This window comes from Sinocyclocheilus rhinocerous, unplaced genomic scaffold (genome assembly GCF_001515625.1).
Source record: "Sinocyclocheilus rhinocerous isolate Xijiao unplaced genomic scaffold, SAMN03320098_v1.1 scaffold955, whole genome shotgun sequence".
NCBI lineage: Eukaryota > Metazoa > Chordata > Actinopteri > Cypriniformes > Cyprinidae > Sinocyclocheilus > Sinocyclocheilus rhinocerous.
This window is the reverse complement of record NW_015646369.1, coordinates 600,121-620,318: the sequence shown is the minus strand read 5'-3', so window position 1 is coordinate 620,318 and position 20,198 is coordinate 600,121. Positions and strand designations below refer to the sequence as shown.

Genomic DNA, 20,198 nt, shown 5'->3' with positions numbered 1-20,198 from the left:
TATATATATATATATTGCTTGAAATAAAATAAACATTAACTGAAACTAAATAAAATATAAGTAAAACCTCAAATTCATTTTATTTCAGCTAGTTGGCAAGGGAACATTTCTCATTATGGTTTAGTTGACATACTAAAATAACAAAAATGAAATAAACTAAAACTAAAAAACTAAACTTAACTATACAGACATTTTACAAAAAACCTAATAAAAATGACAATATACTATATAACACTGATCAGACTGTTATCCAGGGTTCCCACAGTGGTTTGCCAATGAATTTCCAGTCATGTAATTATTAGATACAATATATTTTATAGTGATTGAACTCACAAATAGCATTTCTAGCCAAATCAATATTTTAGAGCTGAGCATAAGTAGAAAAAATATATATTCACTACAGAAGACATTTCCAAGACGTTTCGAGATTTGATTCATTTCCATGACATTTCAAGGTCTAGAAATCAAAAATGATATTAACCTGTAATTTCCTGTTGGGACCCTGATTCTTTTAGTATTTTGCAAGTGTACTTTAAATAGATTTTTAACCACATCACTTTCTCCTTTCAGTTATGTAACTCATTAAGCTGTAGTACAGCGCATTTTCAGTTTGATATACTGGGCTTTCACAGTCGAAGGCTGTATTGATTTTATTTTGGCCGTCTTAAAATGAAGCGCCTGAGCGGTCAGTGCACCTGTGCATCATCCACCCTCAGCTGACAGGGCATTTGAAAAGTAACTGTACCAGACAATCTACCCATTTTAGAGATTTCCAAATTTCATAAACAGCGGAACAATGATGCATGGGACAGTGAAATGAAAACAAAATAGTTGCACTTTATTTGAGCATATGTGCACTTGCAGTGTACTTAAGAATGCACCATATGTAAAGTAACGTGGTTTAATGTTAGATTTAGGGTTAGATTCACTTACTGCCTAATTGTAGTAATTACTACACAGTATGTACATGCAGAACAGGATGGTAAAATAAATTGCTAGCAACAACAGGAAATAGGAAAGGAAAATAAAAACAGAAACAGTGTCTCACCTGCACCTCCCGTTGGCCAGTAGCTGGGGGAAGGCGAGAAGACCTGGGCAGCAAAGTCCTCAAAGGTCATGTTCTCCTTGTGGTTCTGAATGATGGCCTCCAGGTAGAGAGCCCTCTCCTCATAACTGAGAGACGGTCAAGGAACATCACATTTACATAACAGCAAATCAACACAGCGTTTGAAATTACCCAGCAACAACGAATGGACGATGGGACCATAAAGATAATCAAGGAAATCGAACAACAGCACAGAGAAAGACTGGGAAGAAAAAAAATCATCACATTTTAATGCTGTCAGACTCAAAAAAAAGTTACTCCTCTGGAGTTATTCAGACAAGTTGTGGGAGGAACACACTAAAGAATAACACACTAAAATTCATGCATTCATTTTCAAAAATGGTGAATCAAGAAGCCAGAACCAAACACGCCTGTACAAGCCTATTAAGATGTTCAGAACTACTTGCAAATTAAAGAGAAGTGAGTTGAAAAGCCCCGATATTGTATATATACACATATAAACACAAATAAATGTAATTATAATACATACAATTTTAGTTTCAATATTTTTAAATGTTTAACAGGTCTCACTAAGGCTGCATTTGTTGAATTAAAATACAGTAAAAACTGTAATATCGTGAAAACATTATTAGAACTTAAAATAGCTGTTTTCTATTGTAATATATTTTAAAACGTAATTTATTCCTGTGACGCAAAGCTGAATTTTCAGCATCATTACTCCAGTCTTCAGTGTCACATGATCCTACAGAAATCATTCTGATATGCTGATTTACTGCTGATTATTTTTGCAGCTTCAAAGTTTTGTGACATTTTATACATTTATTTTTTATACATTTTGTGTACATTTTATTTTTCAGGGGTCAAAATGTATGCATTTGTATGCATCAGAATGCATTTGAAACATAATTTCTTTACTTTGATCAATTTGATTCATTCTTGCTGAATAAAAGTACATTAACAAAAGTTCATTATTAAAATAAACCGTAATGAGCTTAAAAGTGTGTATTATAATGCAGAAGGCTTGGCGACAGCATATGCTTTGACTTCATGGAAAGCAGCAGTGTGAACATACTACTAAACATCTCCTTTTGTGTTCCACGGAAGAAAGTCACACAAGGTTTGGAATGACATGAGGGTGTAAATGATGACAGAATATTCATCTTTTTCCCCCATGTACAGGAAGCGAAAATAATCAGGGGAAATGAATTAAAAAGGAGATGTAGCAGAAGGCTTTCAGAGAAAGGACCCCCCCCAAAAAAAAAAACAACAAAAAAGTTTATTACGGTTCGCTTTAATTAAAGCTTTCCTTTAGGGTCCGGCACATTCCAGTTGGCATTTCAGGGCAAATGGCAAATTCATGTAATAGTGTGGGCACTTGTACTATGGCAGATGAAACAAATCAGATCTTCCTGAAGCCATTACACACATGGTGAGCGTAGCCTGTTCAGTTACAGCTACAGTCCGTTAACCGTCCAAACAAACGCACGAGCAGGTGTTTCTGCCTTGATGTTCACATACACACCAACGCAAGCCTGGCAATCACTCAAAAACTGATACAGGCATACAATCTGTGTGTACTGCTGTATTTATATGTATATATAGCGTGCATGTGTGTGCGCTATCAGAGATGCAGATGACTTAAGCGTGGCTCAGCTATTGAGATTCCTAAAACAAATATTGACCTCAGCCGGAGTCACTGCTGCCATCGGCCAACATGCACTCCCACTTCCTGAGGATGAAAAAAAATACCCTAACCTCTCATCTATTGAACAAATTTATGCAGCACATTACGTATCGTACATTCGTCTGCGCCTAAACGATGTTTGCGGCTTCTGGCACACCTCTGATTTTCGTGATACCACGTAGACTCGGCAGCTGTTTGCATAAATGAATGCCGGTGTTTAGATGTGGGATTTGTTCTTTATTGAACATTATAGTATGAGAAAGGCATAGACAGCTAGGCATCAGGAGTCAAAACAATCAAGCTGCTTTTGCTGGCATGATTTGTCTGCCATCTCCTCTCCGTCTCGGGTTTCTCTAATTGTTGTGGCACAGGTTGTTCCGCTGAATGCGTGAGTTGGGCTAGATGACGGCGGTGTGGATTAATTCAATAAAGCAGAGGACAGTGACGCAGTGAGCGCTCGTCTCTGTTGGAAGCAGGGAGAACGAAACATACAGGAAAGGACAGAGGTCGCTCGGATGACACCGTTCCAGAACAGAAAAACAAACACGGGGCAATTCTGTATTTTACGCAGGCCAGCGGGAACCTTCACAATTTGTAGATGAGAAGAAAGTTATCTGAAGTTTAGGGATTTCCCAACGTGATTGTAATCTAAGTCACCCTTACAGCACCTGCGACGGAAAACACTCTAGTCCCATGCTAACGAAGCATAGTGGGAATTTCCGAAAGCATTAATCGCAAGAACACGACTCCCAAAGCTCTGTGCACCCAGAACATCTACACAGAATGTTCTAGAAAGCGCTGGAGAGAGGGATGTGGTGTCAAAAGGGCAAATTTAACATCCCCCTGCCATGTAAAATAATGTGATGACCTCATTCGAGCACAGGTCAGATTGTGCGTAGATGGGAGAAAGGGGAAAAAAGTGTGTAAACAAAAAGTACAATAGCGCTGTTACACCAGAGAGGGAAAAACAGATGAAGCAAATCCACTTTGGAGGGAAAAAAAAGTCCTCTAAGCATTTTGAGGAGGGGTTTTAACAGATAATGCTCTTTTTCCACTCTTTTGGAGACCACTTTGCCACCCCACGGTGCACCAGGTGACAAAGGCGAGGCATTCAAGGCTGTCGAGAGCAGAAGCCCAGGGGAGCGCACAGACTCATTGAGTATTCAAGAACAGTCCAAAACAATCTATTCAACTGGGTCGTCAACCAGAACACTCTGAAGCAGAATACTGTATCAACAAAAGATTGTTTCAAATGGTAGAGAAACATTTGGATTAGAGTACGAATCTGAATCGATCCGTGTATAGGGGTGTGAGGATGTGGATCGTCTACAATGATATCGTAATTGTTGTTTTAATGATGTTGAAGCAGACATTATTGAGTATATTGCACACTTTGCCAAACATGCAACATTCCTCGAGAACGCATGCTGTTATTGTGATGTAGCCTAGCTTAAAGGGTTAGTTCACCCAAAAATGAAAATTCTGTCATTAATTACTCACCCTCGTGTCGTTCTAAACCCGTAAGACCTCTGTTCATCTTTCAGAACACAAATTAAGATATTTTTGATGAATTCTGAAAGCTCTCGGACCCTCCCATAGACAGCAATGTAATTAACAAGATCAAGGTCCAGAAACATAGCAAGAAGATCGGTAAAATAATCCATGTGACATCAGTGGTTCAACCGTAATTTTACGAATTTATATGCAATAAAACAAAAATAACGACTTTATTCAACAATTCATCTCCTCCACATCACGCTGGTGCCATTTTGGAGAATATCCATTGAACACAAACAGCATATGCTGTTCTGTGTCAGCTGCGTCACGCGGATACGTTGTTTTCATTCAAATCAAAGCGTAAACAGCGTAGAAAACATATCCGCGTGACGCAGCTGACACAGAATAGCATACGCTGTTTACGTTCAGTGGATACTCTCCAAAATGGCACTACAGTGACGCGGAGGAGGCGAATTGTTGAATAAAATTAATGACAGAATTTTCATTTTTGGGTGAACTAACCCTTTAATGCAGTTAGAATGACCTCAAAATCCAATATATGGGGGCAATTCATAAAGGCCCTGTATGAGTTTTTGCTTCATAGGGTTAAGCAATATTACAAGCAAGGGTGTGGTTTTCTTCTCAAATATCATTGAGATTACAAATGTGATGGATTATATTCAACGGTACAATAAACAAGAGGTATTGTGAGTTATATTTTTGACTTTTTTTTTTTTTGGGCCAACAAAAATAGTCAAAAACAAAGCCACAGCAGAATCGTTGTGTGTCTCCGAGCAAAACACAGTGGTTTTTCATGACTGAATGAATCTGCATTTTTTTTTTTAACTAATTGGCTGAGGCAATAATTCAGTGATTCATTCATAAAGACAGTAGTCACTTCCTTTGCTCTTGAAGCCAAATCAGTATGTGTGAAGTTGTTTTAACGAAAAGTTGTTTAAGAAATTTTTTTGACGTGTGCATGAGGGTGATAGAGCGAGATGAAGAGTATGTGTGCTGTTGTCCAGATGGTAAGGGGTGGCCAGTGGGGAATTGAGAGGTCAAGCACTTTGGCAGATCAAAGCCAAGGTCAGGTGGCAGTAGTGGCCATGTTCAAGGTGCACAGGGACTCCGAGGGCCTCAGATGGCTTCTTATTAGCAGTCAGCTCAGGGGCCAGACCCCTGGGACCACCTTCTGAACCCATCCCACCCTGAAACCCCTACCCTCTGTCCACACACAACAAAAGATCTCACCCCGCAGGACACCTCAGCCTGGATATAACACCGCTGACTCAGGGTCTCAATGCCAGTTTGACAATACACAGAAATTTGTCATTAACATGTTCGTGGAGATAGGGAAGTAGCAAATGACGCAGGGTAGGAGCAAAGTAGCTGTGGTTAAGATTACATCATGAAATATGACAAAACTGTCCTGTTAATGGACTTTGGTCAGAGTAGACACCATATGTAGTGTGGCATGAATGAAAACAAGGCTGCGAGGGATAGACATGCATGTGGATATCAGCAAAATCTTAAGAAATAAGTTAAGAAATTTCTTAAAATAAATTCTAAGTAGTTCACAATTTTTTTAAGAATTTGTTTGTTTGGTATTATTTTTTTTGTTTTAAATAAAATCATCAAACATTAAATCATTAAAAAAATTAAGATAAAAATTGATTATTTTAAGGACATTCTTTTCAAGAATTTCATTTCTTCTAAGTTTTGTTTTTAGAACTATCTTAAGAACAAACATACAAACATTCAGATTATTTTTATTTATTTTTGAATATAAAATATTCTTAACTTTATTTTTAAGTTAGAAAATAGCAATTACGAATTTTACACTTAATATAAATCTGGCCCCAACAACAATTTTTTTTATTCAGTGTAATTACTTGAATTGATAACAAGAAAATTGTGTCTCCCCTGACCAAGGTCTGTAAACATTTATTCAGAAAGCTTAAACACAGTCATTTTTAAAATTTAAACCAACATAGCACTTTGATAAAATGGAACCGTTTTGTGACAGAGCACAGATGGACATGCTATCTCAGAGGCCTGAGGAAGAGAAAGAGGTGTAATGCTAGAGCCGTTGAAGTTGGGTTTAGTGTTTTATTAGCATTGCAGGGGTCGATTAGCAAACAGAGGCTTGAGGCCTTGCACTGCTGTGTCCGGTTAAGCTGAAGAAAAGCGAGGTCTGATCGGAGATGGAGGCCGTAATTGAAACATAAGGAGCCTCTGGAGTTTTAGCCTGAGGACAGGCCACTGTGCTGAGCTTCTGCGTTCAACTGCAGAGCCTGAAGCAGCTGCGACAGTCACAATGTTCCCCTCACTAATGCCAGCTACACTATTTCTTTCACGCACCATTCTTGCTTGCTGTTAAAGGAATAGTTCACCCAAAAATAAAAATTCTGTCATTAATTACTCACCCTCATGTCGTTCTAAACCCGTACGTTGTCATGTCATTCCAAACCTATTACGGTTGAACCACTGATGTCACATGGACTATTTTAACGATGTCCTTTCTGCTTTCAGTTTTGCTTTGTCATCATGGAATAAATTACATTTTATAATATTCAAATATATTCAACAGAAAACAGTTATTTGTAATCATATTTCACAATATTACTGTTTTACTGTATTTTTGATGAAATAAATGTAGCCTTAGTGAGCAGAATAGACTACTTTCAAAAGCACAAAAAGCCTAAACTATTGAGCAGTAGTGTACAAGCAATTCCTGTCATGCATGTCAAGTTGAAAGTCAAAACCTGGTAACTTTCACATAATACACACAAGGCTACCAATGATGCAACCATCTATAAAATACTGCTTATTCACCCACCATTAGTAAGATGACTTAGAAAACGTAAAACAATAAGTAAACTTAAAACTATTTCTTTATAGAAGAATTAACTAAATATAAACGTAGGAATGCCCACAAACTTTCACTGTCACTACACTTCTGTAATCATCTTGTTTTAAACTGAGAGTCAATATCACTTTAAATTTAGAACATTTAGTTTTATGCAATAATTAAGGAATAAATAAAGAAATGACTAAAACACAACACAGGAAAAGAAAAAAGGTACTCTGTACTACAAACAGTGTAATATTTTACTAAAAAAGTGACTGTTCACTGTTCACCAAAGGTCTTCCTCGTTACACTGCTATTAGAATGTTATTTTAATTAACCTCTATTACAAATAAACATGATGGACAGGAACTTTTAAGGACGGGCATTTAGAGTTTAAAGAGCAAATGCAAATTTCCGTCATTTCACCGCTGTCACTATCAAGACACGGCAAAGGTTAACAATACGTTTCTGCTCGGCCCTCTCTTATTTGGCCTCTGAATGGGCTCTTGTGAGAGGATGGAGAAGTTGAAGAACTGGAGAGTGACCATGCATGCTCAACCTCCACTCCAGCCAAGCACCAGCCATTAACCTCGACCAATCACATTGACCTTGCCGTCTAGCCGGGGAAGAGGATAATTGGCTGGTTTAGAAAAAAAAGTCCCCGCTGCTTTTGGGATATTGTCCGAGCGAGCGAACTGCTGACATTCTCCGTCGGTGAATGGAATGTTCTGCATACAGATGCCTCTCTGCATTTCTGCTGCACTTTTGCTCTAATTAGGCACTGACACCATCAGTCAGATCAAACAGACTCATTTCCACGGTCACAGCTACGCTCCTGATTACATAGTATCACCACCACAGACTGAGAGGGGCTTGATCTTGTGTTTTCAGCAGAAAAAAGAACCAGCTGGTAGTTAAGACTGATTTCTGTGTGTGACGCTCTCTGTGGTTGGCTTTTGAGGAAGCAGAGTTTTCAAGGTGAATGTTGAGGTGTGCTGACACTTTGCTGCAGGAGTTCTGTGGGGTTTACACACTATCCTCCTCAGTGATCGACAGACCCTATCATTCACTTTCAGTTTTTGCCCACTATTTTCTTTGCTGCTGAAGTATTGCCATACTTTATGTTCACAGTCATAATCGTGAAGACGCTCCTGCTAAACGGGATTCACGATTTTTTGGAAGTCTGACAAGTCAACCATTTCATTGAGTGCTTGTACTAAACACTGCTGAAAACACCGCTTATAATACTTTGACACAATCTAGACAAGGAAAAGATAACAGCATTATTTTTTTAGTACATTTTTTTCCCTGTAGCCTGCAAAAATTATATTAACCCCTGTAATAATGGGTGTTGTTCCCATTATTTTGTCCAAACCCTGTATAAATATATCACATTATTAAGCAGTATACTTAGCATATGTGTACAGCCACAATCTTTCATAGTATACTCCATTTGATAGTGCGCGTGAACACAGTCGCTTGACACATGCACACTAGCAATGCTAATCTTTGTACTATGTCTGTGCTATTTCTCTTTATAAGCAATAAAAATGTTGTGTGTATCTCTTAACCTCCTCACACAAGCACTGGCCAACATTGGCGTCATTCGTTGTTGCTGTCTCTAGTAGTTTGACGTTGTTCTGTCTCATCCATTTATATATCCATTTATAGGCTAGGCCAGTTTTCCCACCTAACTAATTAGTGCAAAAAATTGAAGCGCATGTGCAACCTGAGCATACAGTGTAAGAAAAATCTGGACGTGTTATTCTGATGACCAAATTTATTTATACATATACCTTGTGTTTGCAGGGACCCTTTTCATAAGACTGTGATGACATGTTACAATGGTCATCAGCATCATAAATCCTCCAAAGTTTTTTTTATATTTTTATTTAAAAAAAAAAAATATATATGTACATTTATAACACTATAATTTGTATTATATTACCTGTGCATCAACTTAAAAAAATCTAGTTATGCTAATGTGAGGGTGTTTCTAACACAGTGTTTATGGGAGTGACGGGAAATTTGACATTGTTCTCTCTTCTGACTGCCGTTATCAGGCCCCGTCCACACGGAGACGCGTTTAGCTGTATACGCATACATTTTGTATCGTATAGGCTTTACTTCCACACGGATCCGGCGTTTTGGGAGAGTGAAACCGTATATTTTCTGAAACAATGACGTCATCAGCCCACGTCTCGCCCCTAGTCAGACACCGCTACGTCACGTAACAGCAACAAAAACATGAACAAACACTGAACGATTGTCTTTTTATTAACTAACATTAACGCAGATTAATAAATGTATTGTTCCATGTTCGTTTGTATATCGCGCGCAAGGTTTATGCACATAGTTCAAGTCGTCTTCTCCGTTTTTAGTGTATCTCTGTGGCAGAATTACAGCGCCACATACTGGTCTGGCATGTATACTACATCGTTTTGTGTCAGTTTTGTGTGGACGCAGATATTTCTTGAGACGAGGGGAAAAAAAAGATCGGATAGGGAAAGCTCTGGCTTCGTGTAGACAAAGTCTCTCTCTATTTTTCCTTGTTTTAGGAATGTCAGGAAAAAACTAGCAAATGGGAACGCAAACAAATATATTTGTGGTAGTCTCCCATTGACTGCTATAGACGTTTACCCAACTATGACAAAAAATATATGTACTTTTTTTTAAGTAGTGCTGTCAAACGATTAATCGCATCCAAAATAAAAGTTTTTGTTCACATAATATATGTGTGTGTACTGTGTATATTTATTATGTATATATAAATACACACACACAAACAGTATATATTTTGAAAATATTTACATGTATATATTTATATTCATATAATTTATATTATATATACATATTTTTAATATGTATTTATATATACATAATAAATATAAACAGTACACTCATATATGTTATGTAAACAAATACTTTTATTTTGGATGCGATTAATTGCGATTAATCGTTTGGCAGCACTAGTTTTAAGTCACCTTTTCACTATCTCTGACATTCGTTGCATTTTACCCCCTAGTGGCAGTTGCATATAACTTTCAAACTGGTTGTGAACTAGTTACCCTCTGTTTATTCACTATGGTGAAATGAACGAATAATGATGAATGATAATGATGAATATATATACACAAATGACCTGAAAATTAAAAAAAAAACAAACAAAAAAAACATGGTAGGCTAATAGTAATAATAATAATAATAATAATAATACAAATCAGAAATATGATAAAAAATATGAGGAAAAAAAGTGTTTAAAGAATAACGTTGTAGTACAAAAAATTTGCACTTCATAGTTTTGATTAGACTACATCACGTCCTATCAGACGGTTACATATGGCCTAGCCGCAAAAGTTCAAATGTTTCACCGCAATCGAAGATCGGATACGAAATACGAAAAAATCCACATACACATACATGCAGCTCCCGCACTACTCTACACTGGAAATGCATGACTTCCATGACATGCAGCATTTACCGAAGTCTACTCAGCCCTAAATGAACTCAAAACAGACACTTAATGCTCCGCCAATGAAAGAAGCCAAGTATCGCTTCTGTAACTAATGAACCATTTATGAGGGCTTTTAAGGGATGGAGGAAAGTGTGTCGAAAAGCACATCTGGGAAGAGCTAGCAGCGAGAGATATACCGATAAAGAGAGAGAGTTCATTCCTCACAAATGGACTCGAAGCCAGTTACTGTCAGCTCCGGTGCCCATGGGATAGCAGGTGTTGATTGGTGGCTTTCTGTGGCACCGCTGTAAGGGTACCTGTTGTCACGGTACTGGACGGAGGCGCAAAGCACGTCTCGGTGGAAAAGCCCAGAGGAGGTGTGAGGTGATTATGGGATGGATGGGGGAGGGAAAGAGAGGGAGAACTCCGGAGGGACGAGTGAAACAATGCTGCTGATGTGCTTGTCATTAGCTCAAGGCCCTGGCGTCTCATTAGTCAGCTTGTTCTCAGAAAGAGACGATGATTACTGATCAAGAGCGCCAGAGCGAACTAGAGAGAGAGAGATGACAAACTACAACAAACAAGGGTGGGGAAGCATCAGAAAGCGTCCCTCTTGTCTTTCAGTCAGTAATGTCAGCTTCTGAAGGATATATGTGTGTGTGTGTGCATCTTCCACTTTAACGAGAGGCTAATTAAGCCCAGAGCCCAGAGCTGAGGGGACAGGAAGGGGAGCTAAGACAGGTTAATTGAACCTCCAGGGGGACGTTCACACCCTCCACATCTCACCTCTCCAGCATCCATCTCAGGACGAGACGCGGCGACGCAGAATTACGAGCGTGACATCACTGCCCATGCAGATTCCCACATAGAGCTGCCAGGCCGGCCGAGTCTGAGCGCAGATTTACCACGGCTCTAAATCAAACGTCTGCGGTTTCTCTGCGCTACCTGAGCGTGACACACAAAGGCTCCTCTGCCTACGGCGCTCAAAGTATCGATCTGATCTAGGGGTCAAATGAAAGGGCTTGTCGGCATACAGGGAGAATGCAGAGAGGTTAACGGGTCACAGCGTACTGAAAGATCCGCCGCGGTGATACAGGTGGCACTCATATTATAGATCTCAGGGGAGCTGTTGAGTAAGGTGAGATGTATGTGACTCAGCGGTTTTCCAGTCCGACCTAAACACTCTAAAAGCTTTAATGCAGCATTTCTGAGATAGGAATGCTTAAAGTGCCCCTATTATGGGTTATGAAAGGTTCATATTTTGGTTTTGGGATTCCCAAACAACATGTTGACATGCATGCAAGGTCAAAAAACGCTTTCATTGTCTTATAATATGCATTTATTTTTTACCTTATTTGCTCAACGACTCCCAAACGGTTCGCTCAACGATAAATTTTTCCAAACCCCTCCTTTGCGTGACGCTAATCTGTGGTGATTGGTCCGATTGGTTGATTTCATTTCCATTTCATCATGCCTGTAATGCCTGATAAAGCACAGTGCTGCTTTGTGTACAGCCGTTACCGGGGAAATAGCTATTTTTACCGTTCCAAAAGCGGCACCTATTGGCAAAGAATGAATTTGCATTTTCAAATCAGAGGGTAAAAATGAATTTACCCTCATAGTGCAGAGCACAGTGTCTTCTCGACATGATGCTATCCACAGGAATCCACTACGGTGTTTGAGGGAGGGGGCGTTCAAGTTTTCCCAGGTCTGCGCGTGCTACAAGTGGGCGGGCAATATGCTAATGATTCATGTTGACGTCAACATGAAACGGCTTGGGATTTGTTTTAAAAACGACTCGTTTAAATGATTCAGAGTCGACTCTTTCTTTTGAGAGACAATAACTTTATACACGGTGCATTTTTTGAGATTTAAAATTTTGCAGGATGTTTTCATTCACTTAGAGCTGTGTTACACACTGCATGAAAGGTAATTTTCAAAAATCCATAATAGGGGCACTTTAAGAAACTTCTGACGCTGTGGAAAGAGCCAAGAAGTGGGAACAAAGCAAACTGGATTTTGGATGCGTCTCTCTGAAATTGGTCACTGGTCAATAAATGGCAATGACAGTAAAACGTAGAGCATAGAGTCACTTTTGCAAACCTTCTTGCGACAAACCACGGGCATTGAAATCCTTCAAATCGATTAAAAAAATTTTTTCTCTGTGTTGCAAGATTTAGTAATCATTTTCCTGATAAATGATTTAACAAATTCAGATTGTCGGATGTCCAATCAGATGGAGCTTTTTTACTCTTTGAGTCACAGACTGGTAAAGGCTTTAATGTGACATGCAATGAGGGAAATAATCAAGCAAACAGACCGCTACTATAAAAGGCAATTGGCAACAGCAGTGCTTTTAAAAGAAGATATAATAAGATGGAGCCATCAAGGCAGACGCATCTCAAGTCAGAGGTGGGCAGTGCGGGTTCTTTGAAGAGCTCTTCTGTATCACACACAGGGCTCTTTGTGATAAAAAGCTCCAGCATTTATAAAGCCCTCCTCACCGAGACAATGAGATTAATTCACACACGAATATGCATTGGGTGCTGAATAATCAGCTAAACATGCTGTTCTGAATGGACGTGGATTGGAATTGAGAATCTGTGATCCTCTTGTAAGGTATCAGACAAATGCATGAAAAATTAATAAAGGTGTTGAACAATGCTGCAAAATCTGACAAGGACCAACAATCTACTGCTAGTTCCAGTGATAAAAATGTTATACCAGTCTTTCTACAGTATCAGTAGTATCAGCTTTAAATCATGCCTTTACCACACTCTGTTAAAGGGGTCATATGATGTTGCTAAAAAGAACATTATTTTGTCCGGCCGGAGCGACGAGACAAAAACATTAAAACCCATTATAAACGAGGCATTTGTTGCATCCAGTGGGGACATAATTACGGATTATAATGACTTATACTGTCTTTTTACGCGTTGCGTTGCATCGCGCCGCGTAAACATAACACCATGTCTGCATTTGTGATCGGGGAAATGACAAACAACAAGCGCTATAAATGCGCAGCATACATTTGAATATTTGGGTTGAAGTATTCTGGAACAGTGTTGTCAATACAACTTAACCACTGATTTCTAGTTGTGTTCTCTTTTGGAAGGCCAAACTAATTTTCGCTTTCGCAACAAAACACTCAGAGTCTTCACAACATGGTGGCAGCAACAATAAAGTTACGCCTTCTTTCTTTGCGTGAACATTTGGGCGGCGTTATGCAAATCTTCCCACATCGTGATGTAGACATGTGGGGGTGTGTTTGAACGAGGCGTTTTAGGAGGGCGTGGACGAGTCTTAACTTTTATAAAGAATATCTCTTTGGGTTTGAGACTTTAGTCTTTGCAACTTTAGGGATCTTATCTATTCATGAACAGCTTGTAACACTCCAAAGAGAAAGGAAAACTTGAAATCGCATCATATGACCCCTTTAATTAGCAACATGCTACCAATACAGTTTGACCAATGACAGTCAAAGATGAATTACATAGTTAAGCGTTTCAATGGCCAAAAATGAAGACCATGACACTGCGACGTGTGTGTGACAGAGATGGGTCATGCTGATTAACCCAGCATCCAGTAACGTTTTGCTCTGTTTTTGACCATCCAGACACGAGTAGTATTAGGTTAAACCTAGTCTTTGCTATGAAAATGCACCCTAAGAAATGTGTCTGATCAGGGTCCGGTAACATGAAACCAGCCTACAGTAACTACATATAACTCTCTCACGATTCATTAGTAATTCAGGAAATCCCCAACTAGTCCAATTGTAAATTTATATATTTTTATTCCTTATTTACTTCTATTTTTCTATTTTTTATTATCTCTGTTTTTTGTTCTGTCACTGTCATTCTGTTACACTGTGGAAGCTTCTGTCACGAAAACAAATTCCTCGTATGTGTAAACATACCTGGCAATAAGGCTCATTCTGATTCTGATTCTGATAAAAATGTGTAGTTTGAAAAAATTTAGTTCTGCACATTCCTGATGTGTGAATGTCCAATATGTGGAATTGACCAGTTTTCTGTTCTTTTTGTAAGATAAAACAACAATATAAATATTTTATCTTTAATAGTTTTCATTTCTGAATGCTTAAGTATTTGAATATTTGAAAGACACCGTCTACTTAATTTTTCATTGTTCAGTTTGTTTTGTTGGTTCTATTTGTTTGTAATTTGTTTATAAAATATAGTTTGCTGTAATAAAAACATTGTGATGTACTGATGAATGCTTGAAAGCTACATGGAATTGTACATTTTTTTATTTATTTGTTTAATTTTAAAAACTTTAAATAAGCATGCTAGTTTTATTTATTTTATTTCAGTTGTAGTTGTAATTATTTTAGTGCATTAATTAAACTAAATGAAAACGATAAATATTGCTTTGGCAACTAGCTGAAATAAAGTACGTTTTAAGCTTTTAATTTTTTTTTTATTTATTTGTGTCCCAGCTAGTTTATTTCAAGTAGAAAAGCTTATGGTTTTAGTTAACAATAATACACCTGGAATTAGTATCACTATGAAATTTTGATCACAACAACTTGAACAATTAGAAATGAATGAGAATGCATCTAAGTGGGGATGGGGGAAAATGGTTAATAGACTTCTGGTTTAGCAACTCTTTCTCCCATTTTCTCTTTTCACTTTTTTTTGGTAATATCTGCCTGCAGGCGCTCCGTGCAGTCAAGCGCACTATTACGAGACAACAATTAAGCAGGATGTGGAAGCCGGCACCTGGTCCAAGGCATTCAGTGGCTTTCAGCAGCAGCTGACTGTACAGTGTCCTCCACACCAGGTGGTCCTCCTACAATGACATTAGCTAGTGACTCCAGGGTTAATAAAGGGCCCGCATTGACCCAGTGTGCTTGCACAAATCCGCAGAGACTCCGTTTTGTGTGAACATGCAAATGGAGAAACACAAGGACATCCTTTAGCTCAGAACAATCGCGGGCAGCGCGTGGAGGAGCCGTCTCTGCCTTTGAACTGTTTAAAGTGGTATTAATGGCCAACTTATAAATAATTAACTAATTCCTCTTTAAAGATATCCGCCAGTGCGGCACTGGAGACTGAGGCTACGTTTACATGACAACGATGTAGTCAAAAACGGAAAAGTTTTTCGCTTGCGTTTTTTTAAAAAGTTTCACTTATACATGACAGAGTTTTCAAAACGATTCGCATTTACACATATCCACGAAAACGGCCAAAAACGCTGTATTACGTATGCCAGGCCAGTAGTTGGCGCTGTCACCTTGTTAGTAAACAGTACCTATTGCTGTGTGTATATGATGCGTCTCCGCTGTTGGTTGTAATATTGGTGAAGTAAATCCACACTTTGCTGAAGAAGCGTTAGCAAACTCTTGAGCAGCAACAACAGTACCATGTACTCCGCCATTGTTGTGTATGATTGTTCGTGCTTGCCTTTAAAATCGACACGTACTGCGCATGTCTGCATACCTAACGCACACTACGCACGCGCATGACATCACCGTTTTCAAAGATTCCTGTTTTGGGTGGTGTTTTCAAAAACTTGCACTTTGAAAAAAAAACATCCGTTTTCAGTCCCCAAAACGCCACTGTCGTGTAAACGAACAGTCAAAACGCATAAAAAGTTTCCCGTTTTTGGCTGAAAACGTTGTGTAAACGGCCCCTGAGAGCGTTGTAGTCTTTAAAGCAGCAGCCCTCTGTGGCACCAAGCTCTGCATACTCAGAAAAACTACTTTTTATTATAAAATTTGAAAGCTAGGCAACCATTTGAAGCTTGCAAAACTTGCAAAAAAGTGTTTTACTTATGTATGTTGCAGGTTGCCCCCTCAGTGTATTTCACCGTGTTGGAATGACGTGACCCGTGCTGTTTCACTAAACGTCAGAGAGAATCCTCACACTCATTGGCTGCCGCCTCTGTAGATATGCTAATAGCATAGTGAAAATTATATAATAGAACACACTTATTATTAAAAAGTTCATGCTGCTCCACGTTGATAGATGGCAGTGCAGCATCTACTGTAACAACTTTGCGGCATCGGTACACAAGGAACAGCAATGCTAATGCTAGCTAAACAACTACTGAGTGCACTTTCAAGGCCCAGACCTAAATGGCACCCTAAACCCTCGCTGTATTCCAAGCTTTCGTGACATAATGCCGCTTTGAAGTTGCGGAGCTCGCCTCAGTGTGGGCTCTGCAGAAGTGTGCATCGAGGGCGCATAGCTGCCGCAAAGGGGGCGCTCACGAGCACCCTTCTGAAAGCTAAAATGATGAATGGCACACCCTACGGCCTCGTGGACTTAACGGACATGTGCACGCAATGGCCACTGTAAGTCCTCAAGACTTAAGTGCACATGAAGAGTGCTATTTGCGACAGGGCCTAACAGACACTTTATTTGTGGTGCTCTCTGCTTTTCTGCTACGTTTCTATGGACAGTGTATTACCTTAACCCTGTAAAGCCTGACATATGAAATAACAGTCAAAAATCGATATATAATACAGAATTTTATGAAATGGAACAGTTAATAGAAACTTTATATAAAGTGTAAAAAATGTGTTTTTGGTCGAGTATCATATTTGATCTATCAATATTTTTGGCTCATTTAGTATGACATAGTAAGAATGTGGAGTTCATACTCAAAAAGGAAAAAACAACTGCAATTTGGTGCTGATATTTATATGGCCAAAAAGTAAGATGAAATTCTGATAGCTTGTATGTTAAAGGTGCAATAGGTGATTGTCTTCAGAAACATTTTTAGTTATGCTGGTTGAAAGTCTCTTCACATCCCAATAGCAATCATTAAGTTAAGTGGTCTAAATGTATTTATCTGTATTTATATATTGTGTGGAAGGCGTAGAACCAAGAAATGTTCGTCCGATCAAAATGCTTGTCCTCACTCTATATCTCCAATAATGTATCTTATTTTTATGATCAAAACAATACAATGATGATTGAGCGATGAACAAATAAACGTTCCTCAAAATCCTGATGATCATATTTGAGACTTTTCATCTGGATAATCAAGTAAAACAAAGCTGCTTCAGTCCAGTAAGTGTTCATTTTGAAATATTACTAACAATAACAGAGTTCTTGCGTTTACTTTATAAAAATCTGTAAAGACTTCACAGCAAAAAGATTAAAGTTTGTACAATTACACAGCATGCAGTAGATTGTGTACAAGTTTTGATCATGTCGATCATTTAGAGGCCTTAGAAATTTGTGTATTAAATATGATAAAGTTGGCTTTATTGGGTTAAATACTTTTGTTGTGGTCATACTCAATACCCAAGAATATTCCTCATGAGAAGTCATTTCTCATTTACGAAAAAAAAGGCCTTTATACACCTATACTTTATTTGTTGTAGTGTGCTATTATTTTAAAATTAGCGTCAAAGCTGATTTACAAAAACAACACAACAAAGAAAAAACGTCTCACGGGACGTACAATATAGTCGGCGGCTTATATGGTGGCTGACATTTGAGTGACATTTAGGGAAGAAATGGATATGTGTGGCATTAGAGAGGATAAGCAGTCTTCGCCGGCAGTCTTCATTCAGGCCCGGAGAGCCAGAAATGAGTGCGTGAGCTCTGGGAGATTGAATGGGAATCAGAGCACTGCTGATATTCACCAATTGAAGACTCTTTCTCACCATTGGAGGATTTCAGTATCACAAGAGCCCTAGAGGCAGTATTCTTATCAGCAGCGGCCTCAGACAAAGAATCCCCCAGGATGAGAGATGAGCTTTAACGAGGGCCGCCGCTGAACAACCGTGACGATTAGCGAGAGGAGAATCAGGCATGCGTGAAGACGCAAACACAAAGATACGAAAGCCCTCTCCCGCAAACAAACGCATATACATCCTGGCACGCACGAGCCTCGAGATGCCAGAGATCTTTTGAGAAAGACCATCGTGCGAAGAATACCTCCGCTGCCGCAGGCAATCTCATTCTAATGAGCCAGAGACAAAACACAAACAAAACAAAAGCAACAGTGCTCTGGAAACACGCGCTCTCGTACATTCAAATACTCCCACACTTAAGTGCCCAAGCTTGCCAGATTTGCTCATTATCACTCCCTTTACAAGACTATGGACAAAGCGCTAGAGACAAAACCCACACACGGCTCATCAATGCGAACGCGTTCATTGTGCACACGGGCGACAAACAAAAAGCGGAGCGACAGCCATTTGGATAACCTGAGAGGGCTAACAGCTTTCTCCCAGAGTTGGCAGCCTGATGAGGGAGGAGAAGAAAGTTCATTAATTAAACAGGGCCTGGGCAGACAGATGGAACCGCTAGCTGGATGCTAATTACTCTGAGAAGACGAGCAGGTTTAACACTCGTCCTCCCCTCCTCCGCCATCAATCACAGTTAGCACGGCTCCGAAACGTCCATCCCGCTTGGCGGACCAACAGCAGGATGAGCGAGAGACGGTGATAAAAAGAAACAGAGGCAGGAACTATGATCAGCTACAACGCTTCATGTCCGTTAAGAGATTTTTCCTTGGGTATGGACGGGAGGGTCACACGTCAAACTTACCAGAGCAAAATTTCTAGTAACCGAATACAGGTTACAGTCAACTAATATCTACAGTGGCTCTGTGTGTTTTTGGCTCAAGAATGTAAGCTCTTAAAGTGTAACGTTTAGATTATATTTCAAATCAAGTTGCATTTAAGCATGGTAGGAACGTGTTTACACTACCATTCAAAAGTTAGTGAAACAGCAAGTGTTTTAATGTTTTTGAAAGAAGTCTCTATTTATTTGATCAAAAATACAGTACAAATATTGTGACATTTTTTTACAATTTAAAATATCTGTTTTCTCTTTGAATAGATTTTAAAATATATTTTATTCCTGTCATCAAAGCTGAATTTTCAGCATCATTACTCCAGTCTTCATTGTCACATGCTCCTTCAGAAATCATTTTAATATTTAATTCATTAATATGCATTAATATGCTGATTTGTTTCTCGAGAAACACGTATTATTATTAATGTTGAAAAACCATGATACTTTTTTTTCCTCACAATTCTTTAATAATTATAAAGTTCAAAAGAACAGTATTTAATTAATATGGAAATCATTTGTAACCGTGTATTGTCACTTTTGATCAATTTCATGAATCCTTGATGAATAAAAGTATTAATTTCTTTTAAAATATAATACAAATTATTTTTGACTTTTTTTATATTATTAATAATAGTAAAAATATATTTATTTATTCATTTATTTTTACTATAAGAGTGGTAAAACCATCAATGTCCAGTGTATTGTGTGGACATTGTAAGTGAGTTTGGGACAAACAGGTAAATATATAAATATTCCATCTAAACAAGAACAGGTAATCAGCCATAACAGACCATTTCACTGTGTACATGAAAACACGATGTGTTTGTAGAGCATTTGATGTTAAAATCAAATCTACAGCCTTGCTTGGAGGCAATAGTTTCCCTATTGTTTCACAATTAATACAGTTGTCTCCCATCTGCACAAAATAAACAACAACACCAACGCAGAAAACACTATGGCAAAAACACAAGCTGGCAGGTGCCAACAGGAGCCGCTCTCACGCTTACAGGCGCTTTAGTAACGTCACTCCTGAGGGAGCATTAATAAAGGAGCAAGCTCTGCGTAACTCTACCTCACACACACACACA

The 20,198-nt window shown here is 38.7% G+C and overlaps 1 protein-coding gene across 1 annotated transcript in view; it reads right to left on the bottom strand.

The window, feature by feature from the left end:
• ralgapa2 (Ral GTPase activating protein catalytic subunit alpha 2) overlaps window positions 1-20,198 on the bottom strand; it is a 190,668-nt gene that overhangs the window by 5,220 nt on the left and 165,250 nt on the right. The window contains 1 exon segment of the mRNA XM_016511733.1: window positions 1,049-1,173. Within this exon segment, the coding sequence (XP_016367219.1) occupies window positions 1,049-1,173 (125 nt within the window).